Here is a 22,718-nt window from a genome sequence, read left to right on the forward strand (position 1 = left end):
GTACTCTTGTGTACACTGATTCTTTTGACACTAATTTTAAATGACAGGAACAACTTTATTACCTATACTGTCGCATCCTCCGTAGAGCTCAAGCCTGATTGAAACATATGTTTGATAAGATTTTGGCAAAATCCTGACGTATCGAGCGAAGATAGGCGGATCAAGAACATTAAAGACGATGGTATTCTGGTCGGTGTTGCCTTTGAATACTTTCTCATTCAATCTATTTTCATATTCCATCAGGTTGCCCTCAATAGTGCCGTACTCTATTGAATAGTCCATCACCCATTGGACCAAATCTGGATGACCTTGTGTAGCGATACGTGATACTGTAGTTGGCTGGAGCAAATCAACTTGTATCCAACTAGTATTTACGGCGATCTCCAACGGAGCCCACGCTCCATTAAGATTAACGCCTTCTCCTCTGTTACCAAGTCTGGCGTAGAAGGGTTCATAACCACTTGAACGGCTTGTAGAAGCAGTTATGGACTCATTTGGAAGGGCTCTACTTTGCATTCCAAGAGCCTGATCGCGAAATTCTAGTTCACACAGTCAAACAAAAAAAGAAAGACTCATTAAGGCCGATTTAGACGGTACGATTTTCGCCTACGACTATCGTATACAACACGCTCGCGTCTGTCGAAGGCGAGTTGTAGGCTTGATTTACACGCTACGACTCGAGTTGTAGGATGGCGCGAGCGTGTTGTATACGATAGTTGCAGGCAAAAATTGTACCGTCTAAACCGTCCTTTAGAATAACTAAACTATTTTCAAGCTCCTACAGTGGAAGTGGTGACTCTTCTGAGATCAGGATAGGAATAAGTTTGAAAATATTAGTGTGAATGTCCGCTGGTAAGACACGAGTAATAAAAATTAATTAATTAATTCCGTTATTAAGTAATAATAATGATATCTATTTATAAAGCGCTCTTTTACCATATGCATATGTTCAAAGGCGCTTCACAATGAGTTTTTGAACGAGGGGTGGTTAGGCACTGAAAGTGGTCCACTGCCAGGGTTTCTTTACGTCCTCAGTGGTTTTTTTACGTCCCTCCGATATTGGTTGTTAATGATGAAGTGTGGAGAGACGGGACCGCCATTTAAAGTGATCATCCAAGCCACTTGATTAAGCTTGGTTTTCACTTGCGCCGGGATCGGCCAAGTCGGTAGGATCAACAGGTTTTTTACTTTCTTCCGATTCTGATGTTTACGACAAATGAAAGCTAATATATCGGGAGCGCGCAGAGCAGACAACCAATCAGAATTTTTTTCTTCAGGCTCTCTCTTTGATGTTAGAAAAGCACAAATCGAGGCTTCTGCTTCCGATTCCGCCTATGAAGATCGATTTTCAATTGCATTAACTGTTTATGTATGATTCCGACTCAGAATCTGAATCCGATCGCGACTCAAGTGAAAACCAACCTTTCGCCTGCGAGGAAGACTAAACCTAGGTATGCTTCAAGAGAGTGAGCCCACCATCACAGGGGTCAGAAGCGTGGCATTAGCAGCGCATGCAAATTACCCATATGGTTACCCGAAAATATTTAGAATCGTAGATAGTCTTAATTACCTTGAAGACACCCGTACAGCTCCATTCTAAGTGCAACCGCGCCATGGTAGGTTTGTGGTAGAAGTCTGACATATCTTGCTAGAATTGGTGGATCAAGAATACTGGATACAACATTATTCTGATCAGTGCTGGCATTGAATACTGTACCATTTTTATAGTCATGCAACTTTCCATCACGTATGCCATATAGTAGACTATAAGTTTTGACCCACTGAGAAACATCCGATCTGCCTTGTACTGCGATACGAGTGACTGTTGTCTCGCTGGATAGTTCTATTTGTATCCATGGCGAATTATCGTTTTCCGCAGCTCTCCAACCGCCAGCCAAGGAGTCATGCATCATCAAACCAAGACGACCACGTGAGGCTGAAGTATTTGAGCTGAATGCCGATGAAGCTGTTATCTTCTTGTCAAGGATAATTCCAGTTTGCATTCCAAGGGGGTCGTCACAAGGTTCTATGAAAATTCGTTGGAAACCAATTAGTATACACTCACTTTCAATATCATCGTCGGGTTAAAAATGTAGAATATAGCCGAGACCGAAAGATATTCAGGGAAATGATATTATATAAGGATTTATAAAATATAAAATTAGGAATGCGTTGTTATCGTCAACCAATATGTTGGCTATGACGTAACATGTATCACAAGAATACACTTTTTGTTTCAGTTTCAGTGTTCTGTGTTTTGAGCCTGACAATAAAAAAAAATTCCCCCCCCCCCCCCCCAAAAAAAAATCTTGGAAATCCTAACTTCATTTTTCCCTCAATCAGCACGGTCTTGTTTCTTCTTGCACTGTTCGCGATCACTCAATCATAATATCGAGAGCTAACTAACTATTCACCTCGTAGATTGAACAATAACCCCGGAGCTCCTCCCTATAGGATTTGTAGACGGGGCCAAAAATTGAAAGTAGTCTTTTTACCTGGTACGCATCCATACAGCTCCCATCTCAGTGACCGTGATACTTCAAAAGTTAATGGATAAAGCCTGATAAATCTTGCTGTTAAAGGTGGATCAAGATCATTTGTTACAGTAGTATTGTGGTCGGTATTCGCTGGAAATACTTTGCCGTTTTCATAATCGATGAACGTCGTATTTTCTTTGTACAAGCCGAACCCAAGCTTGTAGGTTTTAACCCACTCAGGCGCGTCTGAACGTCCTTGTGTGTCGATGCGTGTTACTCTATTTAATTTTGTTAACTCCACTTGAATCCAAGGGTTTCGATCGGTTGGATCGGGAATCCATGCACCAAGCCCTGCATTATCCACCGTTGTGTCAAGTCTGCTACGTACAGCCGAATGGTTAGCGCCGAGTGCCGTAGACGAGGAAATCTTGCTGTCTGAAATAGCTTTACTTTTCATTCCAAGTACGTTAACCTTGCACTGAAAGTCTAATATAATAGAAATTAATAAATATTGGTTAAAGTAAATTTTGTATTGCTGAGTTTCAATGAACTGATATAAGTCTCTTCGTCTCTCATTATCTGCTACAAATGGTAGCCAAACACTACAAACGACTGTCAAAAACTTGATAAAACCCTTACGTTAAATAATTTGATTAAAACCGGTCCAAAAAAAAAAAAAAATTATTAAAGTTGTACGACGGTTCCTGCTTCGTATAACCGCGATTTTGCCGTGTCGGACTAGCGCCCAATCTCGTATCCAGAGCCTGCATATCTTCTGGCCTGCGGCGAAGAACGAGTCTTCACCGCTGGCCAGAAGAAGCGCAGGTTCTGGGTACGAGATTGACTAGCGCTGTTCTCATGACCGAGAAACGTTTTATGGGCATACCACATCGTGACGGCGCCTATATCCGAGCATTTTGTTTGGCTATGACCATGATTGATTCATGTCATACCGTCAGTTTCATACCGTCAGTTTCATACCATGTATGCCGTCGATTACGAAATTGACTCTAAATTGATAAGGTGAACAATAATGTCTCCCGGCCGTTACTGTTATAAGTCAGATCAGTCTTGTTGGTTACTAAACTTGACATTTATAATATTCATATGTGAACAATGTCAGCACAAAAGAAAAACTCGTAGTGTAAATAAGCATTGACTAGCATAAACCAAAACAAAAGAAAGCATTGGAATTATTGTCTACTACATTGTATAATTCTTAGTCGTGCTATTTTTCACGGATGCAAAATTACTTTTTAGCTGAAATGTTTTGGGTATACTACTTCAACTAAAATGAAGATTATAATCTGATAGAATAAATAATATATATATATTCTTCCTTTCTTCCTTGCCTTCTTCCTTGCATTCTTCCTTGCATTCTTCCTTGCATTCTTCCTTTCTTCCTTTCTTCCTTTCTTTCCTTTCTTCCTTCTTCCTTGCATTCTTCCTTGCATTCTTCCTTGCATTCTTCCTTTCTTCCTTTCTTCCTTTCTTCCTTTCTTCCTTCTTCCTTCCTTCCTTCTTCTTCTTCCTTCTTCCTTCCTTCTTCTTTCTTCTTTCTTTCTTTCTTTCTTTCTTTCTTTCTTTCTTCTTTCCTCCTTTCTTTCTTGCTTCCTCCCTTTCTTTCTCTCTTTTCATCCATTTCTTCTCTTCCTCTTCCTTCCTTCCTTCCTTCCTTCCTTCCTTCCTTCCTTCCTTCCTTCCTTCCTTCCTTCCTTCTTCAATCACAAGCTTTGTCCTACTGGTAGTGTGCAACCCACTATATTCATATGCGATTTATATTACCTGCAACACATCCATAAAGCTCCCATCTCATTGTAACATGGCCATAGAACTCCTTTGGAATAACCCTGATATACCGCGTTATGATCGGTATTTCAAGAAAATTGGTCTTAACAGTATTTTGATCAATATTTCCATCAAATATCTTGCCATTCTCAAAGTCGATTAAATTATGTACATCAAAACCAAATTGTACGGCATACTTCGTAACATATTCGTTCAAATCTGCTCGTCCTTGTGTTCCAATGTGAGTAACAATAGTTGGTTGTAGAAAATCCACTTGTATCCAACTATTTTCTATCAGGTTTTTATTAGCAGGAGGAGACCATCCACCACCTAAACTCCCGTCTCTTTGGGTATTGAGCCGACTACGCACAGCCAAATAATTTGAGTCGAGAGCTGAAGAAGCCTGTATTTGACCGTCCAGCATCTTTCCACTTTCAAGTCCCAGTGGCGCACTGCTACATGATTCTGCAACAAATGATTTAAATTTATTGTTCATTAGTAGATATACAGTGTATATAGAGTGTTTTTCGTACGAGTGGAAAACGATGCGGTTAATCTGTAGTCATTTTTTAGCCCTATAACCGTATCTTACAGTAAACAAAACTACGCTTTATGATTGGATGAATTTCTGGAAGACAATTAATGGAAAGCCATTTTAATGTGACGGTATGCCGTACCATGTACATGCTGTAAGTCAATACCGTATGTTTCCAGCCGATACGAAACCATTCTTATGGGAAGTCATTTCAATGTTATTTCTTACCGTGTACGTATAAGTCAGTACCGTATGTTTTTCACTCATAGGATAACCATTCTTATAAGAAGCCATTTTAATGTAACGGCATGTCGTACCGTGTACGAGCTATAAATCTATAGAATTAGCAATACAGTAGCAGAATATTCAGGCTTTGAGTTTAGATATCACATAGCCTTGAATACTTTAAAACATTTGTGCGCATTACTTCTTAGTCTCCTCAGCTAATTACTTCTGTGAGCGCTTTTTGTTATTTTTATTTGACGTTGATCTACCTGTGGTAAAGCCTTACAAAAAAATAAATCGCGCTATCGCATTTAATAACTTTGGGCTTTATGTATTCCCGTATCCACCAATGTATGATTCTCTTGATTATTCCTTTCTTTGTTAGAAATATATCCATATTGACGACCTTTAAAAGCCCAGTGTATGCGGGCATGGCCTCGAATCCAGGAATTGCTTTTTTGTTATTAATCTGCTTTTGTTTACGAACCTCTCAGAAGTGAGCCCAAGCACTCTGTGGGAGTATTTAAATATTCACTACTCTCAAAAATACGTAAAAAGGTTTTGGATTGTGCGCACATAAACTCTTCTCTATACGTGATGAAATGATGAGTGGTTTTCATAAACCCGTTTATAATACACTCGACAAAATTACTCGATTCTGATTGTGAAGAATTACCCCTCGATGCTCGTATTGTCTATTTTATTACGATGACGATGCAGAAGTGATTCTACAAAATAATGATTACAAATACATGATATATAAATGGTAATTCGTGATTAACATGCTATAATAGTCCCATTGAATCATAAAGTACTTACAACAAAGAAGTAATCAGGTCCTAAATGCTTATAAATGATATAAAAGAACGGTAACAATATGAACGTGTGTTCCTCGTGAGTCAACGATTGTTCGAGAATATCAGATGACCTCATGTCACCGTTTCCGGTGGCCTGATGTTAATGTTATTATGAGTGTCAAGTGACCGTAGACTCTTCATCCCCCCCAAGACTGGGAGTCCATAAGGCATTGTGGATGAGCAGGCTGAGTGCTGGATCCAGTTGCCAGATTCAGGCTCGTACCGTTTGGGTGGGCCACAGTTTCGTCGAGGGCGGTGAATTGGTGTCTGCTGATCTGGTTGATGTGGTGATGGTTCCGGGGATGGGTCGACACTTGGGGTCACGGGTGAGGCGGCCTCTTCGTCTGATGGTGCGTGAGCTTTGTTCTCCATGAGGGGGGGTGGATCTTGGTCTTGCTGAATTTCCTGGGGTGCTGCAGTGTTGTGTAACGGCTGAGCGGGTGGAATTGGTTTTGGTTCAGCTGACTCTTTGTCTTGTTGTCTGTGTGGGGAAGGCTCTGTGACGATTCGCGGTGTTGCAGGCGTGTATGCACGGAGGAAGCGACGGTTTCGTAGCGTTAGTCGTCCCGAGCCATCCACTTTTACCATGTACTGGTCATGTGTCCTTGTTTCGACTATAGTGCCAGAGCGGTCCCATTTGGTTGGGTGAGGTCCTTGTTGATTCTGAAGGAAGACCTTGTCGCCGACCGATAGTGGGCGTAGAGGCCGAGAGTGCGCTTTGAGAGATTCTGTTGATCGTGACATCCTGGTGCGCAGGGCCTCCTCCTTTGCTGTCCATGCCTCGCGCCAGAGTGGTCGAATATTAGGATTTGAGTACTTCTCCAATCGGTTGGCGAAGGATAGGGTGTCGCGTAGTGGACGTCCAAAGACAATTTCTGCTGGTGAGAGGCTGCAGTCTGGGTCGGGCGTATTTCGCAGCTGTAGCATGGCTTGCAGGAAGCGGTCATGGTTTAAGTTCCCAGATGGCCCTGTGTTAGACATCAAAAGACGTTTTGCGGTCTTGACGGCTACTTCCGCTCTTCCGTTGGACTGGGGAAAGTGAGCAGAGGAGAGGCGGTGCTGTATACCCCAGTGGCGCAGAAAGACTTCTGTGCATCCTGCTGTAAATTCCGGTCCCCCATCGCTAGAGATTTCTTCGGGTACTCCAAAGGTAGCGAAGAATGATCGAAGATGGCGGATCAGACCATTGGCACCTGCGAGGTTGGTGCTGGAAGGTGAGCCAAATATCTCCACCCAACCTGACAGGCGATCTCCCACCACAAGGTAGTGTTGGCCTCCGTAGGTGAAGAAGTCTGCGAACACTGCTTCAAATGGGGTTGAGGGCGGTTGTGATAGTATGGGCGGTGGTGACGCCTGTGAGGGTGCGTTTCTATTACAATCCACGCATCTGTCTCTGGTTGACTTTATGTCCTTTGTCATTCCGGGCCAGTAGACGATCATGCGGGCGCGTTGTTCCATAGTCGAGGTACCCTGGTGTGCTGCGTGGAGATGCTGTAAGACTTGTGGGCGAAGGGATGTGGGGATCACAACCCGGTCCTGGTACATGAGAACACCATGTTTCACATAGAGGGACTCGCGCAGTGGCCAGAAGGCTGCAAGCTCAGGATCGGTTTGATAGGACGCTTGATGACCTTGCTCGATGATGTTGAGCAGGCGGCTGAGTGACGAGTCGGTGGCCGTGTGTTGTGCTATGTGCGCCCATGAGATCATGCCAAGTTGTATTGCTTCACTGCGGATTGAGGCCATCAACATCGACTCTTGTTTGTCTGGTGAGCTGTATGATCCCGATGGCGATGGGTGTCGTGAGGTTGCGTCGGCTGCGTGGTTTAGCTTGCCTGGTAGATGCACAATGTCAAAGCGCCATGGGAGCGTTCGCTGTTTGAGTCTGAAGAGCCGCGAGTTAGTTATCTCGTCGAGCGTGCGGTCGCCAAGGATTTTGGTCAGTGGCCTGTGGTCAGTTACTACCACGAGGTTGTCACATCCCTGTGTAAAGTAGCGGGTCTGCTCGAGGCCCCATGCGACAGCGAGGGCTTCACCTTCGATGGCTGCATAGCGTTGCTCTGCAGGGGATAGGAAGCGTGATCCCGCTAGGGTGATCCTCCATCCTCCTGGGCAGCAGTCGGGTATTCCGGACGGGCAGTCGCAATGTTGCTGGAGTAGGAAGTACCCAATCCCACGTTTGGACCAGTCAGGACGCAGGCATGTACGACGCTGTATGTCGAATATCTCGACCCCTTTGCGGATGGCATCGACTATGGCCTGTTTGGAGGCTTGGAAGGCGTCCTCAAGTTCTGTAGACCATGAGAACTTGCACCGAGGGCTGAGGAATGGCTTGAATGGGGACATTGTGTCACGTAGTTGTGCATAATTGGCTACTTGGTTCACGAACCCAAACCAGCTCCTGATGTCTGTAGTAGAAGAGGGCGAGGGAAAGTCCCGAATGGCGTCCAGGTACTTCGGTAGCGGCTCGATGGTAGAGTCAGAGATCCTGAAGCCTGCAAAGTCAACGCATTTGCTGGCGAATTGGAACTTGTCTGGGTTCAATACGACTCCGGTTTGGCTCAGATGTGAAAGCAAGTCGATGGTCCGCCACCAGTGCTGCTCCAAGGTAGCATCGTGGTGTATCAAGTCATCGACACAGCGTTCCTTGCGGTCGAAGCTAGAGAGGATGGCATCGAAGCGACGGTTGTATCCGTCACCAGATGAGAGGAATCCCTGTGGTGCTCTCGTGTAGCGCCAGCGCCCAAAGGGTGTGATGAACGTTGTTAGATGGCGGTCAGATTGCCGTAGAGGGACACTGTGGTAGCCATTCCAGGCATCGGTGACCGTTTTCCAACTGTCCTTGGGTACCCGGCGTGCAAGGTGGAAGGGCGATTCGGTAGCAAATGTTTCACGTTGGCAGAATTTATTCAGTGGTGACAGGTCGACAGTGCGGCGAGGTGAACCATCATGTTTTCTAGTGACGACCATTCTGTGGCACCATGTGACAGGCTCGCCATATGGCACTCTTTCGATGACACCGAGAGCTTCGTCGCGAATGAGGTCGTCGTACACCTGTTGCTGCCAGTGGATGGGTATAGTAGCTGCGGTGTGGCAGGCCTTTGGAGTTGCGTTGGGATCAACGTGAATCTCTATTGCTGGTCCTTCCATACGTGGCAAGGTTTGGTGAGGGCATGTGTTGAAAGTGGATGAGGCATATCTGTCCAAGAGCCAAGCTTTCATCTTTCCATTGTTTTCAGGTGTGCATGGGAACGGCAGTTCCGACGGTCGGCTGGGGGCTGTTGCTCTACGAGGGCATGAGCATGCGTCATCTGAGGCGTGGCTGGCTGCGTCTGTGTTTTGGCTCGTGGATTTTACATGTGAGCTGCGGGCACTTGCTGGGAAATCTTGTGGCAAGATTGCTAGGTTGAATAGCGTTTCACATGATAGATACATGGTGTTCACTGCGCTGCTGACGTATACCATAGAGCGTCATGTTACCTCTCTTCCGGTGCTATTCCTGCTGGTAAGTTTGGCAAAGAAAGCACCCTCTATGGGGATCGGTGAACGGTTGGCTGCCGATAGACTGAGGCTGACGGGGGTTAGCATGTCCCGCGAGAATCCGCTGGCCAGGAAGTCTGTTAGGGACCATAGGTCTGACTGTGCTCCGGTGTCGGCGACGGCTGATACTTCAGCTTGAGGTGTGTACGTACTCCCTTGACTGCTGCTGGTATCGGTTGCTGGGGAATCGGCGTTGATCTTGATGCTGATCGTGGGATGAGCTTGGAGGCGTGCCCGGCGCCATTCACCCTTTGAGAAGATATGATGGTCGAGTGCAATCGGCGCGTGGTTGTCGGTGGAACTGTGTGTCGTCCTTCGCCGTTTCCTTTGTCGACGCTTTGGTCGTGTAGGGCGGACTGGATGTTGATGGAGTGCCGCCATCTGAGAGATCTGTTCGGGGTCTTGGCTGGCGTGGACTGCGGATGTCGAGGCTGAGGGCGTTCCTCGCGTGCGTTTGCTGCGGCGACGGTTTCGATAGCAGGTGATGCAGACCTGATGGGGCTTGGTGTTCCAGCCCCTTGCTCCTACCGTGTATATTTTGAACCTTTGTTGGCAGTCCGGACATGTAGCCTCTTTACACTGGTCTGTGGGAGATGGTACCGGTGGTGGAGTTGTGGCCGGGGTGTCAGTTCGTGGGTTCTGTTGGCGACGGAACGACGACATGGCTGATAGGCTAGATGACGGTAACGCATTGCGGGCCTTTTCTTTGCTCTCGACGAGTGAGATTACCTCGTTCACTGGTGTTTGGATAATTTTTTTGGTTCCCAGGATCTCGCGGCGTATATCTGGGTCGGCGATCCCATTTAGGAGGACGTCACGTGACATGTGAGGCGTGTAATCGACGTCTTTTCCACATTCGCATTTTGAGGAGAATTCGCATGTTTCTGCCTTTCCTCTGACTCTGGCGGCAAAGGAGCGAAATGGTTCGTCGCGCTCTTGTCGAAGCTGAAGTAGTTCAGTTCTCAATACGCCGGTTGCCACAGGAATGACTGCTAGGGAGCGCATCGTGTCTAGTAACTGCTCCAAAGTGCCAGAGGTGGCGGTTGGATTCGTTTTGAGGATGTTATCTCCCAATTGGGGACCTGCGCACTGGAACAGCTGGGCCGGTGCTGTGGCCTCGTTGATGGCTGAGCCAGTGCGGAAGACGTTCCATCTTCTCACAAAAATGTTCCATTCTTCTGTCGATATGCCGACATCAATTTTTGGTCGATCAAGGGACGGGGCACGTACGCTTGGCGTGGGCGCTGGTACAGCGGCCGTCGCTTGATTGGTTTGATGTGCTAGGTTGTGGTTCTTTAGTATGGCGATGACCAATTCTTCTGAGCCATCGGCCGTTTTGAAGTCACACGACGGGACAGAGCAACTTATTATGACCATAGTTACTATTTTGGTTTTGTTAAATCACTTCTGCATGAAGAATTACCCCTCGATGCTCGTATTGTCTATTTTATTACGATGACGATGCAGAAGTGATTCTACAAAATAATGATTACAAATACATGATATATAAATGGTAATTCGTGATTAACATGCTATAATAGTCCCATTGAATCATAAAGTACTTACAACAAAGAAGTAATCAGGTCCTAAATGCTTATAAATGATATAAAAGAACGGTAACAATATGAACGTGTGTTCCTCGTGAGTCAACGATTGTTCGAGAATATCAGATGACCTCATGTCACCGTTTCCGGTGGCCTGATGTTAATGTTATTATGAGTGTCAAGTGACCGTAGACTCTTCAGATTGGACAAGAGGAGTACAATTAAATCCCAAATTGTACTTTGTAGAGTCCCAATCATATTGCTCAATTTTGTTGAGTGAATTATAAACAAAATATCGTACAAACTTCTAGTACATTTCGAAATTCATAGATACTCGTGATGTTCCGAATTGTACTCGATATCGTGCGATTTCCTATACGAAATACACACTAGCGTAATACAAAGTAAAAGATCCTAATTCCATTGTGTTCTTTTGTTGTCATTTCGCTATTACACACTGTTTTTTTACCTAATGATATCTGTTTCTCGGGTTTATGAAAATCACTCTATCGTGTGAATTAAATTCCTCCTTCAAAGCAATAAGATACACTCAATTGAAGAATCGTTGTCGGGTTCAGAAACATAGAACATAGAATCTGAGACAGAAATGGCACATGGGAAATGACATAATTATATTATAATTTATTCATTTGTGCCATCCACCTAGTCGGTTTAGAATGCCAAACACGTATTAAAAACAGTGGATGATGCCACGGGTCGCCGGTCACAGCATGCATCTAATTAACGTACTTCCCATGTGCCATTTCGGTCTCAGCTTCTATGTTCTGTGTTTCTGAACCCGACAACGATTCTTCAATTGAGTGTATATCAAACTCAGCCGAGGCAAAAAGATACATGCAATATAATGTAATGTACTTTACACGTGCACAGATCGATTAAATCGAAAATCGAAAAATTATTGCATGGCTTTACGTAGTTGAGTAAAAACTGAGGTTCTCGTTGAAACATAGGCAGCACTAAGTACTGCCATCTTGGAAGGATTTTGCTGTGGACACCTTTATGTAGCCTGCGTGCAGCCGGTATAATTGCTTTCGAGAGAAATTATACTGGCTGAACGCAGGCCGGTTATGCAGCTAACTTTTAAAAACTACTCTGGAAAGGTAAATACTTACTCCCAAATATGCGGTCAGCTAGCAAGAAAATTAGCAAGGTCCCCAACAACCGGCCAACGGTAGCCATTTTCTCGGAATCTTGTTTTAAAGTTCAGAGCTCTTCTTCACCTCTTCTGTACCATGCTCGTTCAACGAGGCCCGGCGTTTGAACTGAAAATGATACTCCTAGGCAAAGTACAAATGACTTAAGCAACCAATCAGTGCACGGTATTTAAATTCATTCGTGCTCTTTGCTTTGTGCGGAAATATATTGACATTCAAATTCTCGCGTTTTTTCAAGAAATATTATTCCACTAAATGAATCCATTACCAGCGTACAAAGGGCAAATACTTCGTTCCATGCTCAATTAAGCATCCATGTACATTCCATCCAAAACTTGCCATATTCAATATTCACATGGAAAAATTCCCTACAATACCAGCGGAAATTTTTACGTATTGTCATATATTGAGAACTGCAATGTCTTAGGGACGTACCATTAGGAAGATTTTTCAGGGGATTGGGCAATTTATTTTGTGCAGGAATATTTTTTACGCCTCATGACTGTGCAGGAATTTTTTGGGGACATAATTTGGAATTTTTTCTGGCACTTTTCTTATGCGCGTTTTTTTTTTTTTTTTTTTCACTCTTTAAAGCTGTGCTCTAATCTTGAACATGTAGGTAGGGAAATGGTTAAAAGACAACTTTTAAAAATAGGAAACAATATGTTCGTTGATTGCAGTTACGTCATCGCGGCCATGTTGGTGCCTTTTATTAAAAGATATCTCATTAGCCACCACCGTTAAAGGCACCACAATGGCCGCCGTGCTTTTGTCTTTTGACTCTCTTGGGAATGCTTGCAACCCATAAATTGTTCAAAGCAATAATTACAAAATTTAATAGTGAAAAACAAAAGTGTACAAGAACTTGAAAAAATGAAAAAAATAAAAAATATCATTAGGAATTGCAATATGGTAGTTGTTTTTTATAACTACGCTGTAGCACACACACACATCCTATCACGCTTTTTCAGGTAAATTCACTGCATTGATTCAACACACTATTGTATTATGTTCTATTTGGTATTCTTGTTGGCCAGATCTCAATGCGGCCATTTTGTCGTTAAGATCTTGCTTCTTGTTCAATATCGTCAGTTCTCTGACCAATTCTTGCTATTCTATTATGTTCCTGTAAAGAATAGTGAATAAGGTTCAATGAGACTGCATGCAGTCAGCTATAATGGCTGGTACTTACAGTTGAGTTACAATCTTGGACCAAAAATACTTTAGTTGAGAATGTTTTTTAATAGTACAAATTCCCTCAGTAAGTAAGTAAGTAGTAAATAAGTCGTATTTGGCATCTTGCACGCTAACGCACATTAACGGTAACCCAAAATATATTTTTTTAATTGGCCGTACCCCCCCCCCCCCCCCCCCCTTGAAAAAATTCTTTAATTGAACGTTACGTCATCGCGGCCATGTTGGTGCCATTTAACAAAAGATTTCTCATTAGCATCCATTGTTAACGGCACCACAATGGCCGCCATGTTTTTGTCTTTTAACTCTCTTGGGAATGCTTCCAGCCCATCAATATTGTTTAGGGATGTTTCACATGAAAATATCTATTAGAATTACTAAAAATTTCTGAACATTTTTGAAGGTCGTAGCTTAAATTTTCAACTTACTCGCTCCTCCTCGTTGAGCAAATACTTGTCTTCCTGAAGACAACTTCTCTGATGATTTAACATTTTAATCGTCTCTTCTCTTTGACTGTGGAGCTGTTAATTACATCAAAATATAATACGTAAATATTTAGAAAACTATTCGAGAGATAATGTAACTCACTCAAGACCATCGCGGGACAGATTAGAGAACTTCGCCGGAATGGTTCTGTAGTGCATTCACTCTTCTGGGTTCACGGGTTTGATTGCTAGACTTGGTATCACTTGTGAGTAGAGTGACTATTTGAAGGTTTTGAAAAAAAACATACCTTAGCAAGCTCTGCTCGTTCTCGGAGCAGCTTCTGCTCAATTTCAACTTCTTTCTTCTGACATTGTACCATGGCATCCTGGAAAACAAATAGCAGTATGTCATCATATAAATATTGGCATCATCACTCTTAGCTGATAACCCCCATTATAAAGCGGATGTTAAAGACCTACTGAGGATGCTGGCCCAAGGTACCATCCTCAATGCTCGTGCTTGGGCGCAAAACTCATGGGGATATTAATATTAGTAAAACAAATAGATCCTCATTGTTGTAAAATGCGGGCTGCAACTCTCACGTAACTGCCATTACTGCTTTTGCTGCAAATATGCCTCGCTCCTCTCCTCTTCTTTGACTGGTCTTAGAATTGAGTACCTTGATTTTTTTGGCGTTTTCTCTTTTCAGAGAACCCAGGTCGTTCATCATTCTCGTCACAACTTGTTCCTGTTTACGTCGCTGCATCTCAGCGGCACGCAATCGGTTGTACAGCGCATGCTCACTCTCTTCCAACTTGGAGACTATTTTCTGTTTAGAGAACAAAACAACTGGTCAAGCTTTCAACGCACAGTAGGTTACAATTTGAGCCTGTTTACGTGATGGTAGTTGAAACAGGGCTGAAAACCGTGTCCACCATGTTTTTGTTGTAGAGAATTTGCCGCATGCGCACACGGTTTTCAGCCCTGTCGGTAGATGAATCTGAAGCATGGGATAAGTCGTTTGTGTCTCTTCTTTCCCAAGAGTTAGCCCTAGCATTTAGAGGCATGCTACATTCATATAAACCACTTTTTTATTTCAATGAATTCCAAGCTACCGTACTAATCTGCAGAGGGAAATAATATCCATAGCAACTCTAATCCCTAATCACCCTGACGACCAAGTTAAAAGTGGTCATCGTCACCATGACAACGAACCTGTAGATGTTTAATCCCATCTTCGTGGCATTTTCTTTTCGCTTCATTTTCTTTATCCAGGTATCTTTTCTTCCATTCTGCGATGTTTTGGTTGTACTGGTGTTTCTTGTCTCGCGTGGCTTGTTCTAAAAGTTGACTACGACGAGCTTCGGCAAACTAACAACACAACACAACAAAAAAGACAATTTAACATAGACTTTATTTTCATGGTAGTTTCTTTTGTTATATCATTTCTCTGAAAAAGGAATGCGTAATATTCTAATGGGAAGCGAGGTGATCTAATATGAATATGTACCTGTCCTCTTTCTTCGATTTCTTTGCCTTGTCGATCCAATTCTAAGTATTCGGCTGCCAACTTGGCCTGCCGCTGACTGGTCGAATTGTGTTGCAGACGCCTGTTGACGTCAGTCATCTTGCGCCCCTCTGTAACGATAACAATAAATCGAAGATGTTAGCTGTGTTTCTTCAAGCAAATGTTTCTCGGAAAATAATTCCAAGCTCCAGGCGGAATGGAGAGTTTCTTATGACACAAAAGGCAAAACAGTTCTGAGATCTTTTCTTTACAGTTTTTCTCAATGTCATGCACGAAAATGTCGTCGTAACGAAGTAGATTTTCAAGGACACCAAGCAAGGCATTTCCATATCATGTCATAGGTACGTGAACTTGAAAACATTGCGTTTTTGGACTCGACCAAAAAGTCCAATTTTTATCACGACGACAAATCGTACGATTCCGCGCATGCTACTGAGGAACGACTGCAACGACATATGCCAATCACAATGAACCAATCACAAACCTTCTCTGTTCTTGAGTGACAAGGACTCTTTGTTGGCATACAGATCTCGACTCAGCTTTCTCTTAGTGAACTCGTGCCGTAACCCTTGGTTCTCGGTATGCCTGTAACCATGACAATGAAAGGTTTTTAGAAATCATCCGTTTCGGATTAACAAAAAGTATACTTTTTATGCGTTTTAATGTGTCTTGATACTAATAAAATTGGAAATAAGCAACTAAAGCGTATAGCCACAAACGTATCGCATAAGGGATGCGTTTTATAGGCTTTATTTTGAGTTGTCCATAATAAAACAAATGGTCTCCTTTTTCAAACTCCTTCACGTTGGCTATATTTTTTTAAAGCCTGCGTTTTGGGTGAAGACTATTAGCTTTTTCAGTGGTGCATCTTAGTGTATGCGCTAGGTTTATTCAAACGTTCAAAAGTTGTCGTATAGACCGATGAAATGTCCTGGCCAGGCGGGTACATCGCAGGGGCACACTCCTGTGCAATAGAAGCAGCTCAGGGTTTGTGGTCTCTCCCGCGGGCATTGGCTCTATCAAGGTACGGTAATACGGGTAACAAAGTCGCGCAACTTTGCGCGAAGTAGAAACTCTCACTATTCTTTGTGTCAATGCAAATTTATTGTGCGTAGAGTGTAATACGAACTCTGCAACTTGCAACGCGACGATGTTAGCCGACAAGTGCCGAGATTTTTTCATACTTACTTAATACGTTCTTCCAGATTGCCTTTTCTTCGTCTTTCATCCTTTTCCAAGAAAAAAAAATCGTAATCGTTTTGTGACAACTTGAGCACAGAGAATTATCATTACTGAATTTATTTGACTTTACTGAAATGCTCTGGTTTTTTTTTTTTTTTTTTTGTTGTTTTTGTTTTTGTTTTTTTCGTTGTTGTTGTTATTTTGTTTTGTTTATTTATTTATTTATTTTTTTTGGATAAGCTTTTACTTATTGTTTATTTTTTTGTTGTCACCTCCGTCGCCTCTTTTGCAAATATTAAATTCATAATTTTCGAAAGTATACCTCCTCAGAGTTATCAGTAAAGAAAGAAATAATCATCAATGGGGCGAATAAGAAAACACTATACGCTAATTTCAAAAGAATAAGAATAAGACTCAGTTTATCGTACTTACGTATACATCCTTTTTCGCAGTATCTTTGTCATAACTAAATAAAAAATACAGAACTGTTTAAAAAAATTCGAAAATCTTTAAAAGGGGAAATTAAAAAGGTCTCGCAAAGTCTTATAAAGACATTTCATAAAACATTTAAAGAATGCAGTAACATACTTTTAAAGAGAGGTTAATGAATCTTTTTTTCCCTTCCTTCCTTCCTTCCTTCCTTCCTTCTTTTCTTCTTCTCAGTTTTTCTATGTACATTATTAATCAATTTCTTCTTTCGTTCCAGTGTTCCTCCATATTCATTTGCTCGTTTATTCATTTACTTATTCATTTATTCATTTCATTTATTTACATACTTCTGTTCCTCCACTTGTAGTGTTCTCTTCTTCTGTGCCTCCATGTTTACACCAATAGACAGCTCAGCCATCTTTTTCTTCAGTTTGAACTCCTCCTCCTAATACATTAGATTAAGAGCGTTCTTGTGATTAAAACTAACACTCTAACACAGGCCCTATTTCAATTAGCCAAAACGTAGGTTATAGTTTTCCGTGGAATAAGTAGGGCCCTGGATACGAGTGAAACGACAAATGTTATAATTTCCAGGGAAGTTTTTCGCAAACGAAAGGGGAAGGTTTTAGTGCGCAGTAACATCTTTTCCCATACTAGTCTCTTATATTTCCCAATCTAAGCCCCCCTCCCTCCTCCCCCCCCCCCCCTACTTTTTAGGGTGGTCGGCGGTCCTTGTTTTAGCGAGATGTTTACAATATCCATTGACATGCCCTCAAAGAGGAAATTCTTCTTCAGCCACCAGCATTCCAGAACCTCCGCTCCTCCACTATGCTTAGCCCAGAGCTTCAAATCCCAGGCCTCAGTTCCAGGGCGTTCCGCATCCCGCGCGTTCCATTATTAACAAATCTATGCTAAGAAATCCGGTTAGTAGCCAATGAATTACCTCCTTTCGCTTCAAATTAGCTTCATATTCAGTAGTCAGCCTCTTCACTTCATTCCTCGTCAACTCCAATTGCTTGGCAACTTTGTAGTAATCAAATTCAGTCGAGGTTCTACAAAACAAAATTAAACGCATTACACCTAGTGTAGAATCTATTAACTGTTCAACCCCAAGAACCGCGGAGCATGCAAGCTTAAAAGTAGTGGAGTGGCAAAATTTTTTCCTTGCTTTCAGCATTCGTACCCTTTTTTTGGTAGCATCTGCCCCTCAGCCCCACTCCCATAAAAATCTCGTTGCTACACGGAAGCGAGTTGAACGTCATCGGTCATTGTGGTCAGCGGTTATTTTCCCGCCTTTCTTCAAATCTTTCAAATCGTGAGTTTGCTCGACGTGTTTGTATATTATTTTATTTTAAAAAAAACCTCACCATAAGCTGTTTAGTTTAATAAATAAGCTATACTTATCGGATTGTTATCTTCTGTGTTGGATGGTTTATAGAACAAAGTCGTTTGAACTCGGAATTATGGACAAACTATCAAGTTTATGGAAGGTAAGCTTTAAATACCCCGGACTTAGCTCACAGCTCTTTTACTTTTTACGTGTGACGTGTAGTGCTACTTAATATTATCTATTTATCCTTTTAAAAGCACTTGAACTAGTAATCCAAATGTGTAAAATTCAAGTTTGTAGTTTAAACTAGGCCCTGACAAACGAAAATTTGAGCCAACATTTGAAACAACAAATTTACCTTTGACGCAACATTTAGCACAACATTTAGCCAAATTTGACTCAACCTTTGACACAACATTTATGTTTGGTCAAATGTTGGGACTGTTTGTCAGGGCGTTTAGTAAGGTATTAGTTAGTCAACGTGGGATTATTTATTATGTTGCACAAGGAGGAGAATGTATAGGGGTGGCGAATTTTATATATCATCACCCCCCATCCCCCATCCCCTTCAATACTTCCTTCTTCATCATAAAAACATGGAGGCCATTTTGGTGCCATTAACAATGGCCTGCATTTAGCCCGTATAATTTCTCTCAAGAGAAATTATACTGGCTGAACGCAGGCTACATTAACAATGGATGCTAATGAGAAATCTTTTGTTAAATGGCACCAACTCTCCCCCGAGAGGCTGCGATAACATAATGTGCAATAGAAGAATTGAAGACATATATTATATTGATATATCAATCGTCCACAGACAGACAACTACTATATTATATTGATATATCAATCTTCCACAGACAGACAACTACTGCCCCTGGACATAAAATAAACAATCCCTTATGAACAGTACTAAAATATCTTACAAGAATAGAAAGGATTTTCTCTCCTTGTCCCTCATCTTTAATCCTGCTGAAAGGTTTCGTTCAATCCTGACTTTAGTAGACTGTTGAAGAAATAAAAAATAAACATTGCAAAATAAAATATAAATAAATATTAAATAAATAAATTAAATCAATAAACCTATGGCCCTCATTCCATGAGTGAATGACTGAATTAGAATTTTAGGAATCGGAAAACTCCTTGAAAAAAAAAGGTCATATAAATGTAGAAGTAGAGTATGCCCCTACCCTGTCCTCCTGGATAGCATGCTGCTGCTTGATCTTTTCTATCTCTGTGTTATTATCACTCAACTTCTTTTCTTCTCCTCTTTTCTTTTTATAAATATCTGGATGAAAATATCATACAAAGTCATATTTATTTCATTAATTATAGTACTTGATGGGTGAATCAATTGATAAAACCTTTCTAACTTTACCCTAAGAAGATATAATAGACTCTAAACACTTTTCTTAGTCATAATTTAATTTAACTTCATCATCCTCTATTCTTTTTTCATTGACCTATGTACTCCATTTATTTTAGTTTCATGTGTAAATAGATGTAGACTCCCTCAATAAGTTTTTGTTCTTGAGGTTAATATTATGTGATTCAACATGGTTAAATAAAAATAGAATAAAAAATTTAAAAATCCTTCGAATGCCTATTAATAGTCAAGAGTGTTACATGTATGAACTTACTATTCTCATAATCCAGCATGATTCGACGCAGATGTTGCTGTTTTTTGATGATATCACCCTCACTTCTTTTGAGCTCTCTTTCTTCTTGTTTGTGTTGAAGCATAACATCCTATTTATAATAATAATAACATGTAACAAAGTTAAAATTTTTGAGCTGCATAAAAAAATGACATTTGAACCCTAAACTTGTTCTGGTTATTTTAGGATAAATTTTAATATAGTTTTTAAAACTTTGTATAAGTTTTAATGATATTTACTTAAGACAATATTGCATGCCAAGTGGTTTAACATAAAATCCTTTAAAAAGGGAATCATTCAGTGTTTTTAGTTGACATTACATCCAATATTTTATACATATAACTTGTTTTTTTGTTAACAACATATTGTGACAAATAGGCAAAACATAGACATAGTATTGGAAAGAAATTGGAATTGCTGAAAATGGTGAATATTTGATTTTTTACCTCAACTACTCTCATTCTCTTCCTATGATCCTTCTCATTCTGTTGTGCTCTGAGCGTTACATGGAGCAAACCATCCGTCTTGGAGCTTCCTGGACGTAGAAATAAACTTGGTGCTTTGGTTTGGTTTGCTTTACCACTGCTGATTGGCTGGGTGGAAATCTTTGGTCTGTTAAAAGGGGGGAAAATGATTAGATTGTTGAAAGTTGTGTGTAAGGCTTAATTAGCAAAAATCCTCAATTAAAGTCCCATAATTACCTACTGTTATTTATCACACAACATAGAAAATACAGCGAATCAGAATGCAGAAAAGCTGTCATATATTTGTCGGTATTCCAGTCTTCCTTGCCATCATACACTGAGCTCTTAGTTGTTATTTATCATGGCACGCCATTGAATATCCCACTTGTCCTACCGTATTTCTTTGTATATACACTTGTCCAAAGGGTCGTATGTACACATGATACAATTAGTGATGCATGGAATATTCAATGGTAATTGCCACTCGAAAGGATTGTATAACTAGTATATATATAGCATGCATAATATTCTGGCTTGTAAGCTTACTTTGTAACCGTATCATCCTGCCTATCCCCATTGGATAAGGATCTAAAAGAAAATAAACAAAAAATAAATAATTGTAACACTTATTAGATTATTCAATAAAAAGTAAACAATCAGAAGCAGTTGCAGATAAATTATTAATACTCAATACATTTTGACTAAAAAATATTTTTACCAAATTTAAATCAATTTTTAATTGTATCAGATTCTTGGATAACTGCTATCTGAAAAAGACCCTAGGAAAATAGGGTCACACATAGTTAAGGATGCAAGGATGTTTCAATTGTATTATGTGAATATTTGGTGCATCAAAAGGCAAAAATTAATTCAATAGATATGGCTTTTTAACATGTTTACTTAGACTTCGTGAAGTCATATATAATTTTGATTTTAATATTGTAATCACTGGTAGGGGAAATACAGCAATCGTTCATAGATTAGTAAATGCAGGTTTGGGACTTGATACCCAGAAATGCTCAACAAAGTTCCGATTCGCTTCCAAACAAAACACTCATATTATATCACTAAACCAATCCTCACGCCTTTATTTAGCACATATTAACCATTTGATGCATAGCCCAATCTATATTAACCTTTCTTTGCTGCTTTTCAGGCATTAAAAGACGTAAATATTATTGTACTCACTTTAAGAAGTTAGCGTACTCGTCTCCCTTGACATCGGTCTCTTGTACTGGCGACTTCGATACCTTCTCATTGACTGGTAAGTCAAGATTCGCGTACCTTTTGTGCAGCAATGGCTGCCTGTGAAATGGAAGCACCATTTTGGGAAATATCCCAACACGATGTTATCGTTTAAGGATCGTATAACATCATTTTTGAACGTCCTGCCGAAATCGGTGGTTCTTGTTGAGTATCGATTTCGAGAAGACTCTGTTGCTATGGAAACTAATTTGATGCCAAGTGTGTTCTTTGTTGGATAACGAGGGGTCTAACAAAGTCACGGTGGCTTTTATTTTATGCCTGTTAAACGCTTATTTTCTTCCGTTTCCGAGAAAATAATTTCCTGTTCTTATATGTTCGTCCTTCCTATTCAAGTGAGTCAACCGAATAAATTAAACAACAGAATTTGTCTTTGGTTTCCTAACATTTTATATGCGATTTTTTTGTCCTTGTCGGATGGCTCGTAAAAATCTCCAGGGAGTGGAGGGTAAGCAGTACAATCGGAGTTAATTATGATACATCTTTTAAGGCCTAGATGAATAGCCGCGAAAGATCTGGCTTTCCGAGTGAGAATGAATATTAGACTTACATATGATAATGAATAATTGAATGATGAAAGATGAAAGAAAAAAAATCAGAACAAAATCTGATTCCAGGTGGGAATTGAACACATGACTGAACACTTGCTTTCACTGGCAAAAATAATCTTGCAACAAACAGCCCAGCCAACTTGTATTTTTACGAGTTAACGTGAATCGTTTTTAGCAAAGTAAAAATAGATATATTTTCGTTGTCAGTACCGAAAATATATTTATCTCTACTTTGCTAAAAACGATTCACGTTAACTCGTAAAAATACAAGTTGGCTGGGCATTTTGTTGCAAGATTAATTTTATTACCCGGATAGTTATTATAGATATAATGCCGTAAAAGCTAACTGCTCCCACCTAATTGGGTTGTGTTTGGTGAAGAAATTGAAGTAAATAGTCGTTAATTAATTATGTAAAAGAAGGAAATATTCGGTGTCTGCTGGTGCCCCTTCGTCTCGTTGAACGGGAGCTAGAGAACCTTTGAATAACATTAAACAATATTAAACAAGAAATGAATTGTTTTAGGATTAAAACAAAAAAGAATTGAAAGGAA

At 41.0% G+C, this 22,718-nt stretch overlaps 4 protein-coding genes across 5 annotated transcripts in view; 1 reads left to right on the forward strand and 3 right to left on the reverse strand.

Moving 5' to 3' along the window:
• Window positions 1-885, forward strand: part of LOC116295341 (uncharacterized) — a 42,229-nt gene extending 41,344 nt beyond the window's left edge. For both annotated transcript variants that reach the window (XM_031703131.2, XM_089028831.1), the window contains one exon: window positions 244-885. The gene's annotated coding sequence lies outside the window, so the exon portion shown is untranslated. The remainder of the gene's footprint in view (window positions 1-243) is intronic.
• LOC116295340 (uncharacterized) lies at window positions 37-4,994 on the reverse strand. Its single transcript, XM_031703125.2, has 5 exons — window positions 4,943-4,994; window positions 4,263-4,730; window positions 2,496-2,963; window positions 1,571-2,026; window positions 37-539 (listed from the first exon to the last, which is right to left on the reverse strand). Exons 1-5 carry the CDS (start codon window positions 4,992-4,994, stop codon window positions 37-39), a joined length of 1,947 nt encoding a protein of 648 aa, XP_031558985.2.
• A 4,351-nt stretch (window positions 4,995-9,345) lies between these two features.
• Window positions 9,346-10,799, reverse strand: LOC148911817 (uncharacterized). The gene has a single exon (XM_089028956.1). It carries the CDS (start codon window positions 10,797-10,799, stop codon window positions 9,354-9,356), a length of 1,446 nt encoding a protein of 481 aa, XP_088885082.1. The 3' UTR covers window positions 9,346-9,353.
• Window positions 10,800-12,961: 2,162 nt separating this feature from the next.
• Window positions 12,962-21,926, reverse strand: LOC116295362 (uncharacterized). Its single transcript, XM_031703158.2, has 17 exons — window positions 21,541-21,926; window positions 20,899-20,940; window positions 20,335-20,500; window positions 19,871-19,979; window positions 19,421-19,518; window positions 19,157-19,236; window positions 17,844-17,952; window positions 17,248-17,345; window positions 16,904-16,937; window positions 16,478-16,518; window positions 15,774-15,874; window positions 15,272-15,399; window positions 14,977-15,132; window positions 14,441-14,590; window positions 14,069-14,146; window positions 13,764-13,856; window positions 12,962-13,267 (listed from the first exon to the last, which is right to left on the reverse strand). The coding sequence occupies exons 1-17, from the start codon at window positions 21,675-21,677 to the stop codon at window positions 13,202-13,204; spliced, it is 1,686 nt and encodes a 561-aa protein (XP_031559018.2). The 5' UTR covers window positions 21,678-21,926; the 3' UTR covers window positions 12,962-13,201.
• Between the last annotated feature and the right edge of the window lie 792 nt (window positions 21,927-22,718).

The sequence above is a fragment of the Actinia tenebrosa genome, unplaced genomic scaffold (genome assembly GCF_029948245.1).
Source record: "Actinia tenebrosa isolate PJP-AT-01 unplaced genomic scaffold, QUT_ActTen_1.0 PGA_scaffold13__45_contigs__length_12533684, whole genome shotgun sequence".
Taxonomy (NCBI): Eukaryota; Metazoa; Cnidaria; class Anthozoa; order Actiniaria; family Actiniidae; genus Actinia; species Actinia tenebrosa.

What these genes read in the sequence shown, in the direction of transcription:
- LOC116295362 (XM_031703158.2), bottom strand. Translation starts at nt 21,677, where the DNA reads ATGGTGCTTCCATTTCACAGGCAGCCATTGCTGCACAAAAGGTACGCG. An exon ending in AGAAAATCCTTTCTATTCTT is followed by an intron (nt 17,953 to 19,156) that starts GTAAGATATTTT and finishes TTTGTTTTGTAG; the next exon opens with AACCTCGACTGAATTTGATT. An exon ending in AATCTGGAAGAACGTATTAA is followed by an intron (nt 15,875 to 16,477) that starts GTAAGTATGAAA and finishes TCATGGTTACAG; the next exon opens with GCATACCGAGAACCAAGGGT.
- LOC116295340 (XM_031703125.2), bottom strand. Translation starts at nt 4,994, where the DNA reads ATGGTTTCGTATCGGCTGGAAACATACGGTATTGACTTACAGCATGTA. An exon ending in GCTTTATGGATGTGTTGCAG is followed by an intron (nt 2,964 to 4,262) that starts GTAATATAAATC and finishes CTATTATATTAG; the next exon opens with ACTTTCAGTGCAAGGTTAAC. An exon ending in GCTGTATGGATGCGTACCAG is followed by an intron (nt 2,027 to 2,495) that starts GTAAAAAGACTA and finishes GAATTTTCATAG; the next exon opens with AACCTTGTGACGACCCCCTT.
- LOC148911817 (XM_089028956.1), bottom strand. Translation starts at nt 10,799, where the DNA reads ATGGTCATAATAAGTTGCTCTGTCCCGTCGTGTGACTTCAAAACGGCC.